This window comes from Saccopteryx leptura, chromosome 3 (assembly GCF_036850995.1).
Source record: "Saccopteryx leptura isolate mSacLep1 chromosome 3, mSacLep1_pri_phased_curated, whole genome shotgun sequence".
Classification (NCBI taxonomy): Eukaryota; Metazoa; Chordata; class Mammalia; order Chiroptera; family Emballonuridae; genus Saccopteryx; species Saccopteryx leptura.
In genome coordinates, this window is record NC_089505.1 from 127,856,820 (window position 1) to 127,883,177 (window position 26,358).

General features: G+C 42.9%; 2 protein-coding genes across 10 annotated transcripts in view; both read right to left on the minus strand.

The window, feature by feature from the left end:
* YIPF1 (Yip1 domain family member 1) overlaps positions 1-24,797 on the minus strand; it is a 39,713-nt gene extending 14,916 nt beyond the window's left edge. For 3 of the 6 annotated variants that reach the window (XM_066376325.1, XM_066376320.1, XM_066376321.1), the window contains exons 1-6: positions 24,675-24,797; positions 23,874-23,953; positions 17,148-17,305; positions 11,441-11,521; positions 11,104-11,191; positions 5,335-5,451 (exon numbers count right to left, since the gene is read on the minus strand). In XM_066376325.1, coding sequence (XP_066232422.1) covers positions 5,335-5,451; positions 11,104-11,191; positions 11,441-11,521; positions 17,148-17,305; positions 23,874-23,904 — 475 coding nt within the window. In that variant the 5' untranslated portion in view covers positions 23,905-23,953; positions 24,675-24,797. The other 3 variants (XM_066376323.1, XM_066376324.1, XM_066376322.1) reach the window with 3 other exon arrangements.
* IFT25 (intraflagellar transport 25) overlaps positions 1-26,358 on the minus strand; it is a 144,912-nt gene that overhangs the window by 42,728 nt on the left and 75,826 nt on the right. The gene's annotated exons all lie outside the window — the stretch shown is intronic.

The following is a 26,358-nucleotide window of genomic DNA, read 5'->3' on the forward strand; positions in this document are numbered from 1 at the left end:
ATTGGAGCAAAGTTGGCCCGGGAGCCGAGGATGGCTCCATGGTCTCCGCCTCAGGCGCTAGAATGGCTACGGTTGCAGCGGAGCAATGCCCTAGATAGGCCAAACATCGCCCCCTGAGTGGATTCTAGTAGGGCTCATGCGGGAGTCTGTCTGTCTGCCTCCCCCATTCGTACCCCACCCCCCCTTCTCACTTAGAAAAAATACAAAAAAATTAAAATATATATATACTGAGTATTTCAATCAAATAAAAGCCAACTATCCCCTTGGAAAAACATATCCTCTTTCCTAGTATAACATGAACTGACAGTGATTTCTTTAGCAAATTTATTAAAATGCCCTGGGTACAGATTAACTTGCTCTGCATGCTATTTAGGATTCCTTCTGTCTCTAAAATAAGGAGTTCCAGCTTATTGATGAACTGCTTGAAATATTCTCCAGTTTCACTTCCTTCTTAAAATAATTCTGTCTCTGTGGTAGAAAAGCTATTTAGCAGCTCCTCAGAACAGCAATGTTCAGTATATTACTGTACCTCCCTCCTCCTCTGGCAGCAGCACACCCTAGAGGATTCATTCTCCCGCTTCTGGAGTGGAGGGTCATAAAGCGTGGCTAAGCCGGTGGCACCAGCTCTTCCTACATGAAAATCAGCAGGTAATTCACTTAACGCTCTTGGCAAGAACAAAGGCATCCCTAGTAATACAGTCAGACTCTGGTTAAGACACGTGATTGTCCAAAACATTGTTAATTCCCAGAGCAGCTTTTTCACATTGGAAACTCCCTGATTAAGCCAAATGTAATTTTGCTGACATATTGCTTTTTTCTTGGATAACTAAAAGACAGGGAAAAGAATTACTACTATGGCTACAGCTAGCCACTCATGTCAGGCATTACACTGAGTGCTTACCAAGAGACAACACTTTGTAAAACTCAGGAACACAGACTCTGAATGCAGACTCCATGGGTTCTAATCCTAGCTATGCCACTTATGGCTAAGTAACCATCCTGCCTCCGTCTCCTCATCTGTAAAATGGGGAAAATAATAGTATACTACCCTATAAGATTAGAATTAAATGAGTAAAAACAGGTATACCTGGAACACTGACTGATAAATAATAAATAACTAATACTTAGATTTTTATATTAACAGACATGTAAACACGTTATTTCATATATTCTATAGCTTTATTTTGCAGACAAGAAAACAGGAACAGATAAACTAAGTGATCAAGGTTAAATAATTAAGTGGTAGAAGCAGGATCTGACCTTGGTTGCGTGGCTTAATACTTTTTACATAAAATGAAAAACTGTTAAATAAATAAAAATTTAAAAATATTTTTTAAAAGCCTGACCTGTGGTAACACAGTGGATAAAGCATCAACCTGGAATGTGAGGTCGCCATTTTGAAACCCTGGGCTTGCCTGGTCAAGGCACATATGGGAGTTGATGTTTTCTGCTCCTCCCCCCCTTCTTTCTCACTCTCTCTCTTCTCTAAAATGAATGAATGAATTAATTAATTAATTAATTTGAGAAAAACTGTTTGATAGAGACAATGACTATCTTACTGGTACAAAAATCCCATAACTCCCTGATACTAGGGTACACAGCCAAAGAGAAAAAGATTAGATAAAGACCCTTCTGAGCTTCCAATGCCTCAGGCAGAATGATTCAGTCCTTCTTTTCTGTCAATATACCTATACATATCTCAGATATAGAATTTAACACATACTATTTATAGCATATGCATTTACCTGTCTTTCTTTGCTTAAGCACTGAAGCTACTTGAAGGTAGGGTTCATATCTCAGGGATAACATTTATTGAATTTAACTCTAATCGAGGTCTTTTTTTTTTTTTGAGGAAGAGAGAGTGAAAAAGAGACAAGAAGGAAGAGAGAGGGTGAGAAGCATCAGCTCGTAGTTGCTTTCACTTTAGTTGTGCATTGATTGCTTTTTGTACATGTTTTGACCACGGCCAAGCCAATATCCCCTTGTTCAAGCCAGAGACTCTGGGCTTTTCGTGCCAGCAGCCTTTGGTCTCAAGCTGGTGAGCTTTGGGATCGTGTGGATGATCCCCCTGCTCAAGTCAATGACCCTGCGCTGACGAGCCCACGCTCAGAGCCAGTGACCTCAGCGTTTAGAACCAGCGACCCCAGTATTCCAGGTCGACGCTTTATCTACTGTGCCACCACCGGTAAGGCATCTAACCAAGGTTATTTGACAAATGAGTTGGGACTGAATCCAGGTTTGATTTTATAATGAAGAAGGAAAGAAAAAAAAGGAAAATAGGCATATAAAGGGTAGAGGGAAAGAAAGAAGGAAGGATAGATATACAGAGACACAAACATATACACACATATATAAATAAATACATATCTCTATATACACACATGTGTATGTAATATTGCTTTATATATACCAACTCTTTATTCATACAATAGCCCTATAACATAGGTATTATTATTTCCATTTCACTGATGAGGAATCTGAGGCCAAGAGAGATGAAATAACTTGCCCAACAAGATAGAAGTTAATGAGTGATGGGACTAGAACTTGAAGCCAGTGACCTGGTTCTAGAGACCATGCTTGTATACAGTCTATGTATATACATACAGCCTCTCAACAGGAAAGCAGGCAGGCAAGGAGGGAAAGAGAAAATTTAACACATGGCGCCTCACCTGACCTGTGGTGGCGCAGTGGATAAAGTGTCAATCTGGAATGCTGAAGTCGCAGGTTGAAGTCCTGGGCTTGCTCGGTCAAGACACATACAGAAAGCAACTACTATGAATTGATGCTGCCTGTTTCTCCCTCCTCCTTCTCTCTCACTCTCTCTCCTCTAAGAATCAATACATTTAAAAAAAAAACTTTAAAAAAATAAAAAGTGGCGCCTGACTGGTGCATTGACTTGAGATGCTGAGGTCCCAGGTTTGAAACACTGAGGTCACTGGCTTGAGCACGGGCTCACTGGCTTGAGTGTGGGATCATCAACATGATCCCATGGTCACTGGCTTGAACCCAAAGGTCACTGGCTTGAGCAAGGGGTCACTGGCTCAGCTGGAGCCTCCCAGTCAAGTCACATATGAGAAGCAATCAGTGAACAACTAAAAGTAATGCAACTACAAGTTGATGATTCTCATCTCTCTCTTACGCTGTCTGTCTCTTGCTAAAAAAAAATAAAGGAAAGAAAAAAGTGGCACAGGTTGATCTCCTACGAAGCCAAACTTTTTCATTTTGGAGTGGCCCTCATCTGCAAGTCCCTAAAAGCTGTTTGTGTTTTTTTTTTATTCATTTTTAGAGAGGAGAGAGAGAGAGGGGGAGAGAGAGACAGAAAGAGAGAAGGGGGGAGGAGCTGGAAGCATCAACTCCCATATGTGCCTTGACCAGGCAAGCCCAGGGTTTCAAACTGGTGACCTCAGCATTTCCAGGTCGATGCTTTATCCACTGAGCCACTACAGGTCAGGCTGTTTGTGTTTTTAAATACCCAGCACCACCACCATAAGAAGGGAAGTTTTAAAACAGGAAGTGTCATCCACAAGCCCATTATAGGACACAGTCACTTCTGCATTTTCCCTTCTAGGCCCTGAACATTTGACAACTTCTCTTTAACAAAGTGGCTAACAGCACAGGCATAAGTTTGGATAATCAGTCTTCCACCTTATGCTAGAGCCTCATAATTAGTGGCTCCAGACCTAGCTAGCTGAGTTATCATGACTTAAATTAAAATGTCCCTACTGTTTCCAACACCTGGATAATACAAATAATGCTACAATGGAAACACTGCTTTTTGTTTATTTTGTACATTTTTCTTTGAATAAATTCTAATTGCTATTGGGTATTCCTCTATAGTTTTCCAGAAGATTATGGGGATTCACAATATTTTTTTTAAATGTTTATTTTATTGATTTTAGAGAAAGAGGTAGAGAGAGAGAAAGAGACAGGAACATCGATCTGTTCCTGTATGTGCCCTGACCAGGGATCCAACCCGTAACCTCTGCACTTCAGGACGATGTTCTAACCAAACGAGCTATCCAGCCAGGGTGGGATTCACAATATTTTGACAGACTTTACTTTAATACCACTGAACTGTACACTTAAAAATGGTTAACATGGGCCCTGGCCAGTTGGCTCAGTGGTAGAGCATCACCCCGGTGTATGGAAGTCCCGGGTTCGATTCCTGGCCAGGGCACACAGGAGAAGCACTCATCTGCTTCTCCACCCTTCCCCCTCTCCCTTCTCTCTAGCTCTCTCTTCCCCTTCTGCAGCCAAAGCTCCATTGGAGCAAATTTGGCTTGGGCGCTGAGGATGGTTCCATGACCTCCACCTCAGGTGCTAGATTGGCTCCGGTTGCAATGGAGCAATGCCCCCGATGGGCAGAGCATCGCCCCCTGGTGGGCATGCTGGGTGGATCCCGGTCAGGCACATGCAGGAGTCTGTCTCTCTGCCTCCCTGCTTCTCACTTCAGAAACACACACACATATACACACACAAAAGGCTAATATGGTTAATTTTTTTTTTTTTTTAGTGAGCAAGAGAGACAAACAGGGAGAGAGATGACAAGTATCAATTCAAGAGTTGCAGCACCTTAGTTGTTCACTGATTGCTTTCTCGTATGTGTCTTGACCAGGGATGAGGGGTAGGGAGGTAGCTATACCCAAGCCAATGACCTGTTGCTCAACCTTGGGCTTCAAGCTAGTGAGTGACCTCTGGGCTCAAGCCAGTGACCATGGGGTCATGCCTATGATCCCACACTCAAGCCAGAGACCCCACCCTCAAGCCAGTGACCCCTCGCTCAAGGTAGCGAGTCTTCGCTCAAACTGGATGAGCCTATACTCAAGCCAACAACCTCGGGGTTTCAAACCTGGGTCCTCAGAGTCCCAAGCTGACACTCCATCTGTTGCGCCACCCCCTGGTCAAGTTAATATGGTTAATTTTATGTTATGTATATTTTACCATAATTTTTATAAGGTTGTTGCTTTTGTTGTTGTTTTTTTAGAGAGAGGAAAGGAGAGAAAGAAAGAAGGAAACAACAATTTGCTGTTTCACCCACTTATACATTCATTGGTTGATTTTTGTATGTGCCCTGACCAGGGATCAAATCCACAATCTTGGCATGTCAGGCCGATGCTATAACCAAATGAATCACCAGACCAGGGCAGTTTTACCACAATTTTTAAAAAATTATGTGAATTATGGTAAATTCTGAGACACTAGGTATGTCTGAACCCTAAATACAGAAAGCAGGGGATGCAGCACCTAGAGACAGGGGCCCAAGAGCTCAGTGGTTAAAAGGAACTCAGGATTATAAACTGACAGCATTCCAAGTAAGTCAATCTATTCACCAACCTTTTCGGAATTCAGGTACATAATGGTGTGTCTTCTCTCCCAGATGGATTAAGAAGTTGGAAAGATTTCCACTAATTGCTATGGCAAAGACCAATGTGGCGCAAATCCAAAAAGGGCCTGCCAAGGAAACCAAAAAATTCAGAGACAAGAAAATGAAGCACCAGAATTTAGACTCTTAGGAGTATTTTCTTTATCGCCCTTGCCCTATTCATGCAAGCAAGGGAAAATTATTTTTACATGCATTCAATACTCATTTAGTCAGAATTTTCTTTCTTAAAAGGTCAAACACAGATCTCCATAATTAGCTGCCTTAAAAACAGTGGAAGATCAGAATGCAAAAGCCAAAACACCTCCCATAATTGGGTGAGTAAAGACACTGATTTGTTTATAGTGTCTTTCATTAGAAGATCACCGCCTGACCAGGCAGTGGTGCAGTGGATAGAGTGTCGGACTGGGATGCAGAAGACCCAGGTTTGAGACCCTGAGGTCGCCAGCTTGAGTGCAGGCTCATCTGGTTTGAGCAAAGCTCACCAGCTTGAACCCAAGGTCGCTGGCTCCAGCAAGGAGTTGCTCGGTCTGCTGGAGGCCCACAGTCAAGGTACATATGAGAAAGCAATCAATGAACAACTAAGGTGTTGCAACACGCAATGAAAAACTAATGATTGATGCTTCTCATCTCTCTCCATTCTTGTCTGTCTGTCCCTGTCTATCCCTCTCTCTGACTCACTCTCTGTCTCTGTAAAAAAAATAAAAATAAAATTTAAAAACTTATAAAAAAAAAAGATCACCAAAAAGAAAAATTCATGAACATTTTGTTAAACCTTTACCACCAGGATGCAGGAAGCAAGTTACTTCCCTTATCTGAGTAACAAATGTTAGTGCCAGGAATAAATAAACAACCCTTAAATCAGACCGGTCCTTCTGCAAAGAGTAGGTCAAGCAGAATGCTTTAAGGAATAATTCATATAATCTACCAGTTTATTATGGGTGTCTGTGTGTGTTTAAGGCTTTATTTTCTCCTTTCTTTTTTTTTTTTTTTTCTTTCAGGGACAGAGAGAGAGTCAGAGAGGGATAGATAGGGACAGACAGGAATGGAGAGAGATGAGAAGCATCAATCACCAGTTTTTTGTTGCAACACTTTAGTTGTTCATTGATTGCTTTCTCATATATGCCTTGACTGTGGGCCTTCAGTGGACCGAGTAACCCCTTGCTCAAGCCAGCAACCTTGGGTCTAAGCTGGTGAGCTTTTTGCTTAAGCAGATGAGCCCGTGCTCAAGCTGGCGACCTTGGGGTCTTGAACCTGGGTTCTCCGCATCCCAGATCGATGCTCTATCCACTGCGCCACCGCCTGGTCAGGCTTCTCCTTTCTTTTTAATAAAAAAATAATACACACACATAGTTCAAAAGGTACAAAAGGGACTATGGAGAAAAGTAAACTTTCTTCCCTCTCTGTTCTCTAGCTATGCATTTTCCTCCCTAGATCTTACTAATGCAACCAGTTTCTGGTAAATCCTGCCAGAGATTTCTATATGCATACAAACAAATGCATGTTTGTGTGTGTGCATGTTTTATACAAATGATAGCATACATATATTTTTTCACCTCAATATATCCTGGAAATTCTACCATTTAACTATTCATAAAAATCAGCTTTATTCTTTTTTAGTGATTATAAAACATGCCACTGAATGAGTATACCATGCTCTTTGCACATCCCTTTCATCATTTTGCTTGATTTCATGAACACTAACCTTGTTTCTTCCCATCTAGAAAAAGTACTATTAGAACAAATATAATTTTAAATCTAGAAATTTTAATAAATTTTATGAATTTCACTTTCAATTTCACTAATATTTTGCAGCATCTTTTAGAATAACTGCAGGTACCTTGAGCTATAATAAAATTAAGAAAATTATCCTAGCCAGGTAGCTCAGCTGGTTAGAGCGTTGTCCCAATATACCAAGTTTGCAGGTTCAATTTCTGGTCAGAGCACATTCAAGAATTAACCAATGAATGCATAAATAAGTGGAAGAACAAATTGATATTTCTCTCTTTCCCCTTCTCTCTCTCCTTTCCTCTCTCTAGAATCAAATTTTTAAAAAATGTTTTTAGTTGAGAATTATTGTGTTTGGAGAGATCACTACCAGAAATGAATTAGCACTCTTCAAAGCCACACTGAATCTTGAAGGTGGGAAAAGAGCACAAACACTTGACTGGGTGCTCCAAAGAGTCACCATCAGCTTTTTACACATTGCTGTTACTCACTAGTCTACAAGCTCTCTGCTCTGGCCAAGAACTAAATCTTGTTCTCTCTCTCTCTCTCTCTCTCTCTATATATATATATATATATAATATATATATATATTATATATATAATATATATTATATAATATATATTATACATTATATTATATATAATATATATTATATAATATATATGTTATATATAATATATATTATATATTATATTATATTATATATAATATATAATATATATGTATATATATATTTTTCTATTTTTCTTAAGTTAGAAGTGGGGAGGCAGTCAGACTCCCGCATGCGCCTGACCAGGATCCACTAAGCATGCCCACCAGGGGGCGATGCTCTGCACATCTGGGGCATCACTCCATTGTGGCCAGAGCCATTCTAGCACCTGAGGCGGAGGCCATAGAGCTGTCCTCAGCACCAGGGTCAACTTTGCTCCAATGGAGCCTTGGCTGCGGGAGGGGAAGAGAGAGACAGAGAGGAAGAAGAGGGGGAAGGGTGGAGAAGCAGATGGGCACTTCTCCTGTGTGACCTGACTGGGAATCGAACCCTGGACTTCCACACCCCAGGCTGACGCTCTACCACTGAGCCAACCAACCAGGTCCCACTATATTATTGTGAGAGCCTAGCACCTGAAAGACACAGCAAACAAGACTTTAAAAAACCCCTACAATCAACAACAATAAAAGATTACCAAAAGATTTGTAGAGCAAATGAACAAAACTGACCACGTGTTGTGGATGGCCAGAGACCATTCAAGCATATGAGCACAAGTGGCCACAATATTATAGTAACCATAACTAGAAAGCATAGAACATCATATTCTGTCAGCCATTACTTACTAAGTAGCCACTACACTCTAGACCCCCGGCTCAAAATACACAATAGTTTATGCAAATTAATGTTTTGCACACTAGGCACACACTCAGGCACAAGGAAGCTTGGCCTCCAAAGACACACAGGCCTGTACCTTGCTTCATGCTGCCAGTCTCTTCCTCCTTCCTGCCATATTCCTACTCTTATGGGATGAAGGTGGGAGCCTTAATTTAGTTTGTAGTATGCATTTTTATATTATAAAAATATTTCTAAGCCCTGGCTGGATGGCTCAGTGGTAGAGCATCAGCCTGGCATGCAGGAGTCCCGGGTTCAATTCCCGGCCAGGGCACACAGGAGAAGCGCCCATCTGCTTCTCCACTCCTCCCCCTCTCCTTCCTCTCTGTCTCTCTCTTCCCCTCCCGCAGCCAAGGCTCCATTGGAGCAAAGTTGGCCCGGGCGCTGAGGATGGCTCCATGGCCTCTGCCTCAGGCACTAGAATGGCTCTGATTGCGGCAGAGCGACACCCCAGATGGGCAGAGCATCACCCCCTGGTGGGCATGCCGGGTGGATCCCAGTCAGGCACATGCGGGAGTCTGTCTGCCACCCCGTTTCCAACTTCAGAAAAATACAAAAAAAAAAATTTCTAACATCCAGAAAAGCACAAAAACTGATAAAACAAACTTCAATTTTTCTCTTTTGATTACACTACCTTAGCACGTGGAAATAAAACAGTATAAAGTAGCACTAAGCTCCACATGCTTGGTACTTGTAGGGTTTAATACATTAGTTCTCTTCTTCTTCCCCCTTGGGGGAGGAGATTATGACTTTATCTCTGAGTCCTCAGTCTCTAGCTCAAAACAAGGTGCTCACAAATTGTTTGGGCACTTCTTCTGTGCCAAGCCCTCTGCCAGGCACTGATGAAATGGATTACTCAGACATATAGCCAGCCTCTCAAGTTCTCAGGCTAGAAGAATGAATGAGAGAGCTAAAAAGAAAGCACTTGGCAACCCTTGGATGAGGGACACGGGCCAAAGCAATAGTTTTCAGTCCATGCGCAGCTGGAACTCCAGGAATCCCGTGGATCTCTGGATGAAACGTCTGGTTCTGTTGCAGAGAGCGGGAGCTGAATGGAGGCGGCAACTCCTCAACCTCCAGAGCAGTTACTGGCTTTATTTTTAAATTGATTTGGGGGGAGAAAGAAACATCAATTTGCATTCATTGATTGATTCCTGTATGTGCCCTGACTAGGGCTCAAACTCACTTCCTTGACATATGGGGACAAAGCTCTAACCTGAACAATGAACTATCTGGCCAAGGCACACGTTTAAAGGTCTTAAATATTGGACATCTGTGTCATTAGATGAAAAGGTTCTGTAACTTAAAACCTCCAGTCTAACAGAATAAATCTGAGCTTTACCTAATACTGAACTCGATTCTAGTTGTACTCTTTTAGTTTGACAACTCTCAGTCTTAGTTTCCTCACACAGAAAACAGAGATACTAGTACTTACTATATAGTCTTGTTGTAAGGATTAAATAGTATATGTAGTAATTGGCACCAAGAAATTTCTCATAAGTTCCTTTTCCTCTTATAATCAACATATATAATCACTCCCAAACTTACTGTTTACAATTAAGCATATATATTACCAAGCCTCACTGAGCAACAGAAACTTCTTTTGGCCCTGGCCAGTTGGATCAGTGGACAGAGCGTCGGCCCAGCGTGTGGATGTCCTGGGTTCAATTTCCAGTCAGAGCACACAAGAGAAGTGGACATCTGCTTTTCTCCCCCTGCCTCTCCCTCTTATCACCCTCTTTCCCTCCTGCAGCATTGGCTCAACTGGCTCAAGCATCAGACACAGGCACTGAGAATAGCTTGGTAGGTCCAAGCATCAACCTCAGACATTAAAGCATTCTGGATTCAAGCATGGACCCTAGATAGGAGTTGCCAGATAGATCCTGGTCAGGGCACATGGGGGAGTCTGTCTGTCTCCTTCTCTCACTTAAAAAAAAAAAAAAGAAACCTCTTTTGAAAAATGGGGACAACAACAACTACCCTGAAGGTTGTTGCAAGAATTAAATGTGACCATATACACAGTCTTTAATGGAGCACCTGCACACAAAAGCACTCAGAGCCATTGGCTCTCTTCTCCCCTCAAACACAGAAGCCTGCTGATGTCAGAGCCTTTTCCTGTAGAGCATTGGGTAGACCTCTGACCTTTCTCAGATGGCAGGGACACCAAAGATGACAATCATCTCCTGGCCCATCCCTCTTACAGGCTTCCAGTGCTATGTCTGAGTCCCAAAGAGAGACAGTCTGTCTGAAGACAGAGCAGGGACTCAATAAAAAAAATGTAAGACTACTTTTCCCCACTCTCCCCCCCAAAACCAATTCTTCTAAAATTAAAATCAACAATTTCCTCTTAGACAAAGTAACTTAATTTGCCTCAAGTTTGTAATGTCATTTGACTTTCAAAGGACATACTATTATTTATAATCATGGCATTAATGTAACATATAACTGCATTTTCTCCAAAATTCTTTGCAAGGGTTGCCTCTGAAGCTCAGAAAAGTCAAATAAAGTGCCATGTGCCTTGCCAGCAGTGTACTTCTCCAACTTTCCAGAGAACCCGTGCTCACCTGAGTTCAGTGTGCACATGGTAAAGAATCAAAATGACAATACACATACCATAGAGATCTGGATTGCTGCGGATATATAACCTCACAAAGTTTTTTCCTGGAATTGGCAAAAGAGACCCTTTTATTCTGTCAAAGACCTGCAAAACAACATAGCAGTAAGTCTAATGAAGATTTTTTTAAGATTAATAAAATCAACTACTGCAAAACTGAAACTGTTATGAGAGCCTTTATGATGGTAGTATTTTCAAGCACTAGGAACCATTTTATCAATACTTTTGTAAGACCCTATCCAGCATACAAACGCTTTCACATTATTTCACTGCTTAACCGTCTAATGAGCCTCCATTACATGTAAAAGGAAAGGTGAATGAAACTGCTTTACACACCTGGTAAGTGTCTACATCAAAAAATGTTTGATAGTATTCAAATGTCCAGAAAGGAGAGCTTTTCTTCTGTCCAGCAAGTAACTGTCAAGAGGCAAAATAAAACATAATGAACATAAGTGATTTCCTTATTCTAGATACACAGAACTGATCTAATATAAAACCAAACTGTATGAAAGATCATACAGTTGATGCTCTTCTGCATCCATCAGTCAACTTTATAATAGCCATGCCCAACTCTCAGCCTGATATAAACAAGCATGAGTTTTAAAGTCACATCAAATTTCAAATCCTGGTCCCTCCACGAGCGGCAGCTTTGTCAAATCACTAGACTCCTCTCAGTCTTACTTCTCTTATGTACAAAGTAGAGCTAAGAAGATCTACCTCATAGGTAGATTATATCTATAGATAGATAGATAGATAGATAGATAGATAGATAGATAGATAGATAGATAGATGTCATATAGATTACATTAATCCTCATAGGATTACAGGGCGGATTAATTATACATGTGTATTGTGTACAGTAACATATATATGCATATATATATATACACACAAACATACATACAGAAGGCAGTGTAAGTATCTTTCTTCCCTTACCCCTTCAAGATCCTTACTACTATGACCACCTGAATTTCCAAAAATCCAATACACCGATTCACTTTCTAAAATACTAGAAACTTAAAATATACTCCTCTGACAAAAGAAACAAAATTCCAATTTAGAAGTGGTACCCATGGAAGGCCGTACCTGCCCCAACAACACAACTATTTGAAAGCAGAGTGCAGGCCACATGCCAGGAACCTGACTGCCATCTTCAGTTACTTGAAGAGGACTCATACAGCTAAAGGAAAAGATAGACTCTGAGGAACTTTGAAGGATAAGGGAAAGTACTCTCAGAAAATATTTTGTTCATTATAAAAGAAAAAGCTTTTACAATTCAAGTTGTCCGACAGTGGCAGTGCCGCTTTATGTGGTAATGAACAGCCTGTTTCTGGAAGTATTCATGTGTTGTCTTTCTGACATACCATGAACACACCTTGGAAAGGAAACTGAATAGAGGCAATGGAAGGTTCCTTCCAACCCTAATACAGTGTGTCCGTAAAGTCATGGTGCACTTTTGACCAGTCACAGGAAAGCAACAAAAGATGATAGAAATGTGAAATCTGCACCAAATAAAAGGAAAACGCTCCCAGTTTCATACCTATTCAGTGCAGTTCGATGTGGGCTCACGCAGATTTTTTAGGGCTCCTTAGGTAGCTATCCCGTATAGCCTCTACAGACTCGTCACTGACTGATGGCCTACCAGAATGGGGTTTCTCCACCAAACTGCCATTTCTTTCAACTGCTTATCCCATCGAGTAATGTTATTCCTATGTGGTGGCACTTTGTTATAAACACGCTGATATTCACATTGCACTTTGGTCACGGATTCGAATCTAGCGAGCCACAGAACACACTGAACTTTCTTCTGTATCGTCCACATCTCGACTGGCATGGCCATGGGCTGCTCCACTGTATACACGGTGTTACGTCATCATCTGTGCATGCGCACATGCTGCCACATCATCCTACAGAAACTGGGAGGGTTTTCCTTTTATTTGGTGCAGATTTCACTTTTTTTTTTCCTTTTTGTATTTTTCTGAAGCTGGAAACAGGGAGGCAGTCAGACAGACTCCTGCGTGCACCTGACCGGAATCCACCCAGCATGCCCACCAGGGGGCAAAGCCCCGCCCATCCGGGGCATCGCTCTGCTGCAACCAGAGCCATTCTAGCGCCTGAGGCAGAGGCCACAGAGCCATCCTCAGCGCCCAGGCCAACCTTGCTCCAATGGAGCCTTGGCTGCGGGAGGGGAAGAGAGAGACAGAGAGGAAGGAGAGGGGGAGGGGTGGAGAAGCAGATGGGCGCTTCTCCTGTGTGCCCTGGCCGGGAATCGAACCCGGGACTCCTGCACGCCAGGCCGACGCTCTACCACTGAGCCAACCAGCCAGGGCCAGATTTCACATTTCTATCGTCTTTTGTTGCTTTCCTGTGACCGGTCAAAAGTGCACCATGACTTTACGGACACACTGTATTACAAGATATGGACACCACTGACCCATGTTCCATAAGGTAGGTCAAGGAATCATTAGAATAGTGACAACCTCTTCCCAACACACAGACAACATTAAAATAGTAAAAACAATATTTTCAATTTTAATATTTTTCCCCCTATACTTTTCTTCTTAAACTTTTGAAGCCTGCTTGCCAGGGGGTGAAGGGGTGGAGGGAAGTGGAGGAGAGTATAGAGGGAATAAGTGGTGACAGAGGGAGACTTGACTTAGGGTGGTGAACACACAATACAGTGTACAGATGATGCGTTGTGGAATTGTGCACCTGAAACCTGTATAATTTTGTTAACCAGTGTCACCCCAATAGATTCAATAAAAAGGAAAATAAAAAAAAACTTTTGAAGCCTGCTATTGCTCAATGTGATGACTAATTATATGTATCTATTTTTCTAGGCCAGTGGTAGTCAACCTGGTCCCTACCGCCCACTAGTGGGTATTCCAGCTTTCATGGTGGGCGGTAGCAGAGCAACCAAAGTATAAATAAAAAGATAGATTTAACTATAGTAAGTTGTTTTATAAAGATTTATTCTGCCAAACTTAGCAAAACTCTGAAATAAAGTACTTGGTAAGTAATTATTATTATATGCTTTAACTTGCTGTAACTCTGCTTTATAAATTTTATAAAGTAGTTACTTCCCTACTTTATAAATCACCATTACTGTGGAACCGGTGGGCAGTTAGAAAATTTTACTACTAACAGAGATACAAAAGTGGGTGGTAGGTATAAAAAGGTTGACTACCCCTGGTCTAGGCCATGGTTGTCCAGATATTTGGCCAGACATTATTCTGTATGTTTCTATGAGGGTTTTTTGGGATGAGAGTTACATTTAAATCAGTGGACTTTTTAAGTAAAGCAGACTGCCCTCCAAAATGTAGGCTGGCCTCAGCCAATCATGTGAAGGCTTGAATAGAACTGACTTTGTGAGCAAGAGGGAATTCTCCAGTAGACTGCCTTCAGACTTCACCTGCAACATCAGCTCTTCCTGATTCTACAGCAGAATGCCTCTGGACTCAAACTCCAACTTTTTCCTGAGTCTCCAGCCTACCAGCCTCCTCCATCAGATTTTGGGCTTGCCAAGCATCCACAACCATGTGAACCAATTCTTTAAAATATATTTCATTCTCTATATAAACATCCTGTTGGTTCTACTTCTCTGGAGAACTCTGACTGATACATTTAACTATAGTAATAACCACTCCTGTCTCTTGCAGTGCCAAGCACCTTAATAAGCACTTAACATACACTAACTCTAGTACAGAGTGGAGGGGCACAGGCTCTGGACTCAAGACTGCCTTGGTTTAAAGTTCCATCTGCTACCTGCCAGTTGTGTGTACTGGGGCAAGTTACTTAAACTCTGGTCTCAGGTTTCTCTGTGTAAAATGAGTATAAGAACAGGTCCTGGCATTCGGGGTTGTTTTGAGGATTAGACACGATGATCCAAGTTAAGAACTTTAAATGGTATCTGGTAGCTATTACATACGGAATAAATATTAACTATTATGATGATAATGATGACAATAGTCAACATACTGTCTTCTTATATTTTAGATAAGGAAACCTAAGCTTAAGGAAGTTAAAGTACCTTACCCACGACCACACAGCTATTACTATAGACCTGGACCAGGATTCAAAGTTAGGTTCCTAGGTCTGAGCTCTTAGCATAGACTTTGGTACTTATTTTGATGTTACATGGAGTTCCACAAAGAGCACCTGGCACCCAAGAGCTCCACTATTTTAATAAGCCTGGATGGAAAACACTGCTACAAACTAGATGCTCCTCTACTGCACTACAATCATGATTCCATTTACAAACTATTACTAGAAATATGATTTTTCTGGAACACAACACTGCACATGGAAATAAATCTTTGGGGTTTTTTTGTTTGTTTTCTTCTTTTTCAAGTGAAAGGAGGGAAATAGACAAGACTTCCGTATGTGCCCAGACTGGGATCCACCCAGCAACCTCCGTCTGGGGTTGATGCTCTGCCCATCTGGGGCCATGGTCGCAACCAAGCTATTTTTAGTGCCTGAGGCAGAGGCTCCATGGAGCCATCCTCAACACCCAGAGCCAATGTGCTCAAACCAATTGAGCATGGCTGCAGGAGAGGAAGAGAGAAGAGAGAGTAAGAAAAGGGGAGGGGGAGAGGAGAAACAGTTGGTCACCTCTCCTGTGTGTCCTGACCAAGGATCAAACCTGGGACATCCACAGCCAAACTTACACTCTACCATTGAGCCAACCAGCAAGGGAGAAATAAATCTTTGTGATAAAAAAAGTAATAATAATAACCCTGACCTCCTACCAGGTGCAGAAACCTAGAAGTCTCCCTAGAATCCTCTTTCCCCAACCCCTTTGCTACCAAGCCCTACTGAGCCCATCCCCTAAACGTGTGTGTCCAACTCCAGTTCAGGCTTCACCACTGTTGGCCTGGATCACTTCAACAGTCCCCTACCTGGTCTTTCGGCCTCCAGTCCGTCTCCCTCCAATTTCACACAGCTGCCGTATCTTTAATATCTTTAAACATATCTGTCTATATTGTTTAAAATCTTTTTTTTTTTTAATACAGGGACAGAGATAGAGTCAGAGAGAGGGATAGATAGGGACATACAGACAAGAATGGAAAGATGAGAAGCATCAATCATTAGTTTTTCGTTTTTGACACCTTAGTTGTTCATTGATTGCTTTCTCATATGTACCCTGACTGTGGGCCTTCAGCAGACCGAGTAACCCCTTGCTCGAGCCAGTGACCTTGGGTCCAAGCTGTTGAGCTTTTGCTCAAGCCAGATGAGCCCACACTCAAACTGGCGACTTCGGGGTCTCGAAGCTGGGTCTTTTGCATCCCAGTCCAATGCTCTATCCACTGCTCCACCACCTGGTCAGGCTGATTAAAATCTTTTAATAGCTCCCGATAGTTTTCAGAATATTCATATTCATTGGGTTGAGTTCTTGCCCAATCTGTGAAGCCTCATCTCCTGTCTTCACCTATATTTTGTTCCTAATGTATATGAAGATGGGAGATGTGCTGTCTGTATCATGTTCTTTCATGCCTGTGACTTCACTGAAACTATTGCCTAGATCACGTTCCCTGCCGTCACTTGGCTACCACCTACTCTTTCATCAAGACTCAGTTTAAGTGTCACCATCTCCAGGAAGCCCTCTGTAACTTTCTCTCGGCTCCCACAACCCCAGTGCTCCCCCAGCCAGTGTGCTTCCCATCAACGACAATCATCTGTTTGCCTGTTTATCCCCCCAAGGCAGAGACCACATCTGATGCCACTTTGTGTTGCCATTGCACTCTACCTGGCACATAGGAGACAGTGAATAAATGCATGAACAGCCTGGCCTGTGGAGGCACAGTGGACAGAACATTGACCTGGAACACTGAGGTCGCTGGTTTGAAACCCTGGAATTGCTCGGTCAAGGCACATACAACAAGCAACCAGTGAACAGCTAGAGTGAAGCAATTACTTCTCATCCACACACCCGCTCTGTAAAATCAATAAATAAAATCTTTAAAAACTAAAAAAATATATTTTAAAAAAATGCATGAACAAATTCTTTCAAAATTAAAAAAAATTTTCAAAGACAAATGCAAACCTCAGTTTTATCCGAGTCATCATTCCCCAGTAACTCGTCGTCCTCTTCTCTCCCTCGTGCGGGTCCTGGTTGATGTCTGGGAGTTTCACCAGGCCCCTCGATGCATATCGTGGTAGCATCTGGGTTTGCTCCTAGAGAAGTGGCTATATCACCAAATTCTGAAATCAGTTAGAACATGAGAATGACAAAAACCTTACTCACACTGGAAATGTTATACTTTTAATTTAAAGACAAGCTGTTATAATCTCAACTTTGCTATAGACCCTTTCTGATACAGATGGCAAAAGGCTCTGAAAAAACAATCTCACCTAGAAATCAAGCTGACATAGAAAAATTATTATGAAGAGAAGTTGGAGTCAGTCCTAGATTTTAGTCCTGGCTCAGCTATTTACTAATTACATGAACTTGTGTAAGTTACAATCTCTATAAGACTCAGAGTTCCATCTATACAATGGGGAGAATAATGTTTACGCTAAAGAATTTTGGAAAAGTTAGGAATATTACCTAAGTAAAGTCCTTAGCAGGAAGACAAGATGGTGATGGAGTAGGCGGACGTACCAACCTCCACCTCCCAGAACCAAAGTGGATTACAAACTAATTTTAAGAACTATCATCTGGAAAAACCAAATTTGGACTAAACTAAGAGGACTCTTCAACCAAGGAACACCAAAGAAGCCACACCAACACTGGCAGAGGAAAACAAAAGCTCCATCTCCACACATGCTGCAGATGGCTTTTCCAGTCTACCTGAATCATTACCAGCTAGAAGCATCAGTCATTGGGACTTGGATGTGAGCTGCAAAGTATAGAAATGTGACAACAATTCCAGTGCCATGTGGACTTTTCCTGGATGTGGACTTTTCCTGGACTCTGCTCCTTGTGACAGCTCCTAACAGACTGAACTGGGGTTGGGTAGCATTTGCAGGGATCTGGAATGGTGTTAGACCAACTTGGACTTGGTGAACATGTTAAGGACACTACTCTTTTATGGATTGTTGTTGTATTGGCCAAGAGTTTGCTTAAAGGCTTTAATCACTGTAAAAAAAAATAGAAGACTGGATAAAGAAGATGTGGCACATATACACTAGGGTATGCTACTCAGCCATAAGAAATGATGACATCAGATCATTTACAACAAAATGGTGGGATCTTGATAACATTATACGGAGTGAAATAAGTAAATCAGAAAAACCCAAGAACTGCATGATTCTATACATTGATGGGACATAAAAACGAGACTAAGAGACATGGACAAGAGTGTGGTGGTTGGGGGGGAGGAGGAGGGAAAGGGGAAGGCGGGAGGGGGAGGGGCACAAAGAAAACTAGATAGAAGGTGACAAAGGACAATCTGACTTTGGGTGATGGGTATGCAACATAATTGAATGACAAGATAACCTGGACATGTTTTCTTTGAATATATGTACCCTGATTTATTGATGTCACCCCATTAAATAAAAATTTATTTATAAATATAAATAAATAAATAAATAAAACGGGGGGGGAGGAGTCCTTAGCAGAATGCCTGGCCCACAGCAATTACCCAATCTAAACCTTTTTTCTTTGATTCTAGTACAAAAAAATTTAATGAAATTATTTTTTTCCAATAAGGCCTATGTAATCACTATAGAAAATAAAGGGACGCCTGACCTGTGGTGGCACAGTGACTAAAGCATTGACCTGGAATGTTGAGATTGCTGGTTCAAAACCCTGGGCTTGCCTGGTCAAGGCACATATGGAAGTTGATGCTTCCTGCTCCTCCCCCCCTTCTCTCTCTCTCTCTCTCTCCTTTCTCTAAAAATGAATAAACAAAAATTTTTAAAAAAAGAAAGAAAGAAAATAAAGGGACAAAAGCAAAAGTAGGAATCTCAGAATAAAAAATCACTCTTAGGCCCTGGCCGGTTGGCTCAGCGGTAGAGCGTCGGCCTGGCGTGCAGGGGACCCAGGTTCGATTCCCGGCCAGGGCACATAGGAGAGGCGCCCATTTGCTTCTCCACCCCCCACCCCCTCCTTCCTCTCGGTCTCTCTCTTCCCCTCCCGCAGCCGAGGCTCCATTGGAGCAGGGATGGCCCGGGCGCTGGGGATGGCTCCTTGGCCTCTGCCCCAGGCACTGGAGTGGCTCTGGCTGCGGCAGAGCGACGCCCCAGAGGGGCAGAGCATCGCCCCCTGGTGGGCAGAGCTTCGCCCCTGGTGGGTGTGCCGGGTGGATCCCGGTCGGGCGCATGCGGGAGTCTGTCTGACTGTCTCTTCCCGTTTCCAGCTTCAGAAAGAAAAAAAAAAAATCACACTTAGTCCCACCGAATCAAGGAAACCACTATTAACTTCTGATATATTTCTTTTTCCTCTATAGCAAGATTCATGCCCATGAAGATCATTCATTCAACAAATATTTACTGCAAGCCTACAATGTGCTAAGTACTAATTCAGGATGTGATAATACTATGTGATAATACTATGTAAACAATCCTGTATCCTATTCTGTCTACTGGGGATTATATTAAAAAATGATTTTTTTTGTTTTATATCAGTTTTTACAATACTCACGAGGATATATAATATTTTATCAGCTGGGGACAGGGAGAACAGGAGAGAGACACCTTATGTTAACACAGTTATTCCACTGTTATTGGATGTTTGGGGTGTTTTCAATTGTTCATTAGTACAAATAACACTGTAAAGAGTACCCGTGTAGAGAAAGCTTTTTGGGTTATTGCCTTAGGATGAATACTTGTCAGTGTGATCACTAGGTCAAAAGGTGCAAATCACTTCTAAGGCTCTTGTGTCTTATTATTAAACTGCTCTCCAAAAGAACTTCACCTATTCATGTCCAAAAGCAATGAGTGAGATTTCCTCTCTGGGTATCCTACTGAACTTTACTTAGCTGCTCTTGAATACAATTCAGGGCATCTCTAGAACTTGGCAGGACTAAGACAGGGTAACAGCAGGGGACCATTATAACACTCCAAGCACGGCATGAATCTGACTGACAGTAGGATAGGGCTCTTGGATAGCTGAGCCCACTCTTATTGCCTTCCAGCTATGCAAATAGTTTTATGTAGAGAACTAAAGTGACTAAAATTAATTAGGTAGCTGATATGTTACAATTACTTAAGCTTCAGTCTCCAATGTTTTGGCTTTTGAAGCAGCATGAGGCGCTGGAGAATGAGGTCCTTTGTTTAAGATAAGACTCTTACACTCCATGACCCTGGGCAAATTATTTCATATCGCTTGAGTCTCTGCTCCTTCCACTATAAAATGCAGATAATGTCTGTTATACAGAGAGATTTGGAGGATAATATGTGATAAGTATTGCTATAGCTATCATTTTATTTTTTAATTTATTTTTTACAGAGACAGAGAGTGAGTCAGAGAGAGGGATAGACAGGGACAGACAGACGGGAATGGAGAGAGATGAGAAGCATCAATCATTAGTTTTTCATTGCGCGTTGCAACACCTTAGTTGTTCATTGATTGCTTTCTCATATGTGTCTTGACCGCGGGCCTTCAGCAGACCGAGTAACCCCTTGCTTGAGCCAGCGACCTTGGGTCCAAGCTGGTGAGCTTTGCTCAAACCAGATGAGTGTGCACTCAAGCTGGCGACCTCAGGGTCTCGAACCTGGGTCCTTCCGCATCCCAGTCCAATGCTCTATCCACTGCGCCACCTCCTGGTCAGGCTATAGCTATCATTTTTTACTGCACCCGACACTGACATTTAAAAAGATAATCACACCCTGGCCAGGTGACTCAGTGAATAGAGCATCGTCCTGGCACACCCAGGTAATGGGTTTGATCCCCAGTCAGGGCACATACGAAAAGCAACCAATGAGTGCACAACTAAATGAAACAACTAAGTGGAAAAATGAGTTGATGCTTCTCTCTCCCCCCACACCTCCCTCTCTCTCACAAATCAATGGAAAAATTAGAAGAAGAAAAAAAAAGTCACAACTTTGCGTGAGGGAATCAGACCAAGGAAGATATACTTAAGTCTTATATTTAAATGCAATAGTTTGCCTGACCAGGTGGTGGTGCAGTGGACAGAGCATTGGCCTGAGATGCGGAGGACCCAGGTTCGAGACCCTGAGGTCACCAGCTTGAGCACGAGTTCATCTGGTTTGAGCAAGGCTCACCAGCTTGGACCCAAGGTCGCTGGCTTGAGCAAGGGGTTACTCGATCTGCCAGAGGGAAGGGGCTGCCAGAAGAAGAACAGTGTCAGGTTAGAGGTACAAAGGCCAAAGAAGCTCAAAGGAGGATGATAACTCATCTACTTGATGGGATTTGGAAATGTTTATTGGAGAAGTTGCCATATGAGAAAGATGATCAGAGTGGTGGGGATGGCATCTCATGCAAAGTAAATGAGATGAGCAAGACCTGGAAGACGGAAAATGTATCCCAAGTTTAAACAACAGTAGATGGCAGCCTGACCAGGTGGCGGTGCAGTGGATAGAGAGTCAGACTGGGACAGAGAGGACCCAGGTTCAAGCCCTAAAGTCACTGGTTTTAGCACAGGCTCATCTGGCTTGAGCACAGGCTCACCAGCTTGAATGCGGGCTTGCTGGCTTGAGCATGGGGTCATAGACAAGACCCCATGGTCAGTGGCTTGAGCCAAAGGTCACTGGCTTGAGCAAGGGGTCACTTGTTCTGCTGGAGCCCCCCTGCCCCTCCCCCATCAAGGCACATATGAGAAAGCAATCAATGAACAACTAAGGTGCAGCAACAAAGAATTGATACTTCTCATCTCTCTCCCTTCCTGCCTATCTGCCCCTATCTCTGTCTCTCTCTGCCTCTATCTCTGGCTAAAAAAAAAAAGGAACAGTAGATGGCATAGTTTGATTGAAATGCAGAACGTGTGTACCTCTCACATGATAATTATTCACACGTTCTGCTCTCTATTACTTATTCTTGCCCATTTCTGCTACTTGAGGGTATGTTTTTTATTTCTGCCACCAACATTTTCTGCTTCTACATCCTGGCATAGCCCTTGCTATGTTTGCCTTTCCTGACAGTGTCTTCTAATCTGAAGGGTTCTGAACTCCACTTGCTCTCTAGGACTACCATTGTTCCATGGGGAAGCCTTCCAAGACCCCCTGGGGCATCCTGTGTTCTTTTCTAAACAGCCAAGTCCTTAACATAGTTTATAAAGTCCTGTGAGATTTGGCTCCTCTTCCCTCTCAAACCTCAACTTGTGACAGCCTTTCCCACCTTCTGTGCTCTGGTACCTTGGCCTTCTTTAAATTACTTGGAAAAAAATAAAGCAAGTTTCCATCCTCTGAAGGTAGTTTGTACGTGCTATTCTTTGTGCTTGAATGTTCATATACTGAATTGAGACAGGATGGGCAAGGAAGGTTTTAAAGGGGTGACACACCCTAACTTAGTTTTAAAGGACTCTGACTGTAAAATACCTACTGTAATGGAACAAGGGAGGAAGCAGGAAGATCAGAAAAAAAGGCAAGGGCTATAATCCAGACAAGAGGTGATAGTGACCTTGAGCATGGTGGAAGAGTAGCAGAGGTGGTGAGAAATGGTCAGATGCTGGATGAATTTTGAAGACAGAGCTGACTGTCTTTGCTGATGAAATGGATTTTTCATCATATCTCTTCCACAGATAGTAGTGAGATAGCATAGGTTGTGAAGGTAGGCTTCTTGGGTTCAAACCTGGCTTTGGCTTATTAACTTACTTTACTTATTAACTATATGACCTTAAGACAAAATACTTAATTTTCCTGTGCCTCAATTTCCTCATTAGTAAATAGGGAGAATAAAATAACTACTTGATAGCCTGACCTGTGGTGGCACAGTGGATAAAGCATCGACCTGGAATGCTGAGGTTGCTGGTTCAAAACCCTGGGCTTGGCTGATCAAGGCACATACAGGAGTTGATGCTTCCTGCTCTTCCCCCTTCTCTCTCTCTCTCTTTCTCTCTACTCTCTTTCTCTAAAAATGAATAAATAAAATCTAAAAAAATTGCTAAAAAAAACTACTTGATAAAATTGACATAGGGATTAAATGAGTTAATATTTGTAAAGCACTTAGAACAGTGCCCACCATATAGTAAGAACGACACAAGTATTTACAAGAACAATAAGCATTCGTCAATCCCAGCCTAGCTCAGGCTCTGGGTTATGAGCTATAAACTTTTCCTCCAGCACTTTCATAGTTTGTAGGTTACTTAATACTGAAATATTTAAATGACCACTTAATAAATAAATGTCTCCCTCACTGGACTGAGAGCCTCATAAAGGGAAGAAACTAGCTGTTCACTCTTCTATCCCTGAGAACTAGATTGCCTGGTTCACAGTCACACTCATGATACTCACTGATTCAGTGAAGAAATGGCCTGATCATATGTCATCATGATTATCTTTTTACACTTTTATCTACTCCAGCAGTATAAAAGATTTCTCCTTTATTTTTTTAACCTCCTGTATCTAGCATAGTTTTAAGCACAAAGTAGGTGCTTGATAAATGTTTGCTGAACTAAAGCAGGTACTCTGTACACATTTTCTGTAATTACTGTACTAAATTTATGATGCTACCATCTGAAGGGCTATTTGGCAAAAAGTAACAGCTGGTGTGGACAAACAGAAAAACCTGGGTGGAAACAACATTCTTTTATCAAGATGTTTGAAATGATCTTCTTTAATGTATATGCCAGCATTGCAATGAAAACCTGTTGCTGTGACTGCAGAAATACTGATCATAAAGACAAAGGTGGGCACACAACTGATGTACCTTCAAACTGTAAGTCATCCACAGCCGCCATTCAGCCAGTGGGTCTTCTTCCAATTGTTAGGAAGCAAATTTGCAGAGGTCTAAAATGGAAAAAGGAATCAACTTAAATAGGATACAAAAATAAAATACCTGCCAACAAATCTTATTTCAGCATTCGAAATGGTATTTGCCTTTCTTTTTAGTGGGTTTGATAGGTTTCAATGAAGATAACCATTTAGCATGAGATATCATTAAAACTATTATAAAGAAACTAAGGGGATGGGGGTCCAACGGGGTTCCATCCTACTTCATTCACTGTGTGTTTAGAGACTAGGTGCAGCCTGGAGATGGAAGGATGAGGAAGCGGAGTCTGGGGGTTGAGCAAGGTGGCTATGAGGGCAGTGAAGAGCAAAGGCCGTTCAGCCTAGCCAGTGATTAAGATCATAGGCTCTGGGGTCAGACAGACCTGAATTTCATTCCCGATTCTGCTGCTTCTCGCTGTGTGACTGTAGGCTCCTCGGGGCCTCAGTTTCCTCATCTGTAAAATGGGTTCATAATGGTACCTACTCATACCTTGTTTGGAAGGGGGGCGGACATTAAATAAAGACAGGCGCTTACGCTGAGCCAAGCAATTAGCAGGTGTTGGAGTGATGGCGACCCTGCAGCCTGGGATGCCCCGAGCTGAGGCAGGTCTGGGAAAGAGCCGCCCAAGAAGCAGAAGCAGTGTTTTAAGTGAAGGAGCCGGACTGCAGCGGCCTGGGCAGGCAGGGGATCCCAGGCCACCTTTCTCCTGGGCGGGCCCCGCACACCTGGCAGCCTCACCTTGGGGCCCTCGGCGTCGAGCCCTCTAGGAAGGCTGGGACTTCAGATGCTCCGCGCAGGTTCCGGCCGCTCCAACTTGCCGGAAGTGGGAGATCCGGAAGGCGGAACTTCTCTGCCTTCTCCCGGTAAAGCCCAGGCTCCTTAAAGACACAGCAGCACTCGAATACGATGCTACGGAGATTTCAGCCTGCAGGGGCACCCACAACCTGCTCCCTGCGCCGCCTCTTCTGAGTGCGAGGCTGCAGTTTTTAAAGAGACAGGCGGAATGGTGGGCGCGCTAAGAATGTCCCCCTCTTCTCGCCTCGCTCCGGCGGGGCGCAGAAAGTTCTCCAGAATGTGGGGTTTACTTTCTTTCTCTCTCTTTATTACTCGGTAGCGTAACGAAGGACGATTGTGGAAATAAAATAAGTCACCAAGCCTTTCCCTCCAGTTCTTTTTGGCCATAAAGATTTAAACAGTGAGGGAGTGAATGAATCCATTACTCTGAGTTTGTGAATGAGTGATCCAAACTGTGAATGAGTGAAGGGCACCCCAGTAAGTGTGGTCATTTGTTCCTTCATTCCCATCCTGCTTATGCCCAGGGTTGGGGTGGGGACTGGTTGGTCAGGCGTGGCGGGAAGGATTGACTCATTCACCCCAATATCCCCTTAGGGCAGGGGTCCCCAAACTACGGCCTGCGGGCCGCATGTGGCCCCCTAAGGCCATTTATCTGGCCCCCGCCACACTTCAGGAAGGGGCACCTCTTTCATTGGTGGTCAGTGAGAGGAGCATAATTCCCATTGAAATACTGGTCAGTTTGTTGATTTAAATTTACTTGTTCTTTATTTTAAATATTGCATTTGTTCCCGTTTTGTATTTTTACTTTAAGATATGTGCAGTGTGCATAGGGATTTGTTCATAGTTTTTTTTTATAGTCTGGCCCTCCAACAGTCTGAGGGACAGTGAGTTGGCCCCCTGTGTAAAAAGTTTGGGGACCCCTGCCTTAGGGTGTCTGACCACCAAATGAAATACTGCAGGGTCCCAGTAAACGACGATGGCAGTGGATTTGCACTGAGTGGACCTGGTGAGAGACGTTTTGCCCAGCCTCCTACCTTTGCCTGGTTAATGTCTACATAGCCCTCCAGATTTTGGTACTGTAGGGGAAGCTTGCCTTCATCTCCCAAGATTTCTTTTGACTTCTTTCTTTCTTTCTTTTTTTTTTTTACAGGGACAGAGAGAGTCAGAGAGAGGGATAGATAGGGACAGACAGACAGGAACGGAGAGAGATGAGAAGCATCAATCATCAGTTTTTTGTTGCGACACCTTAGTTGTTCATTGATTGCTTTCTCATATGTGCCTTGACCAAGGGCCTTCAGCAGACCGAGTAACCCCTTGCTTGAACCAGCGACCTTGGGTCCAAGCTTGTGATCTTTTGCTCAAACCAGATGAGCCGCGCTCGCTGGCAACCTCGGGGTCTCGAACTTGGGTCCTCTGCATCCCAGTTCGCCGCTCTATCCACTGCGCCACTGCCTGGTCAGGGCTCCCAAAACTTCTTTGCTTCCTTAGCCTCCTGGGCTTACCTCTACCACCACAATTGTTATTGTTTGCTTATCTTTGCCAAACTCTGAGTGCTTTGAGGGCAAGGATCAGGAGTGATTCTGGTCTCTGGGTCTCCAGTGCCCAGTCTAGGGTGGGGCATACAATA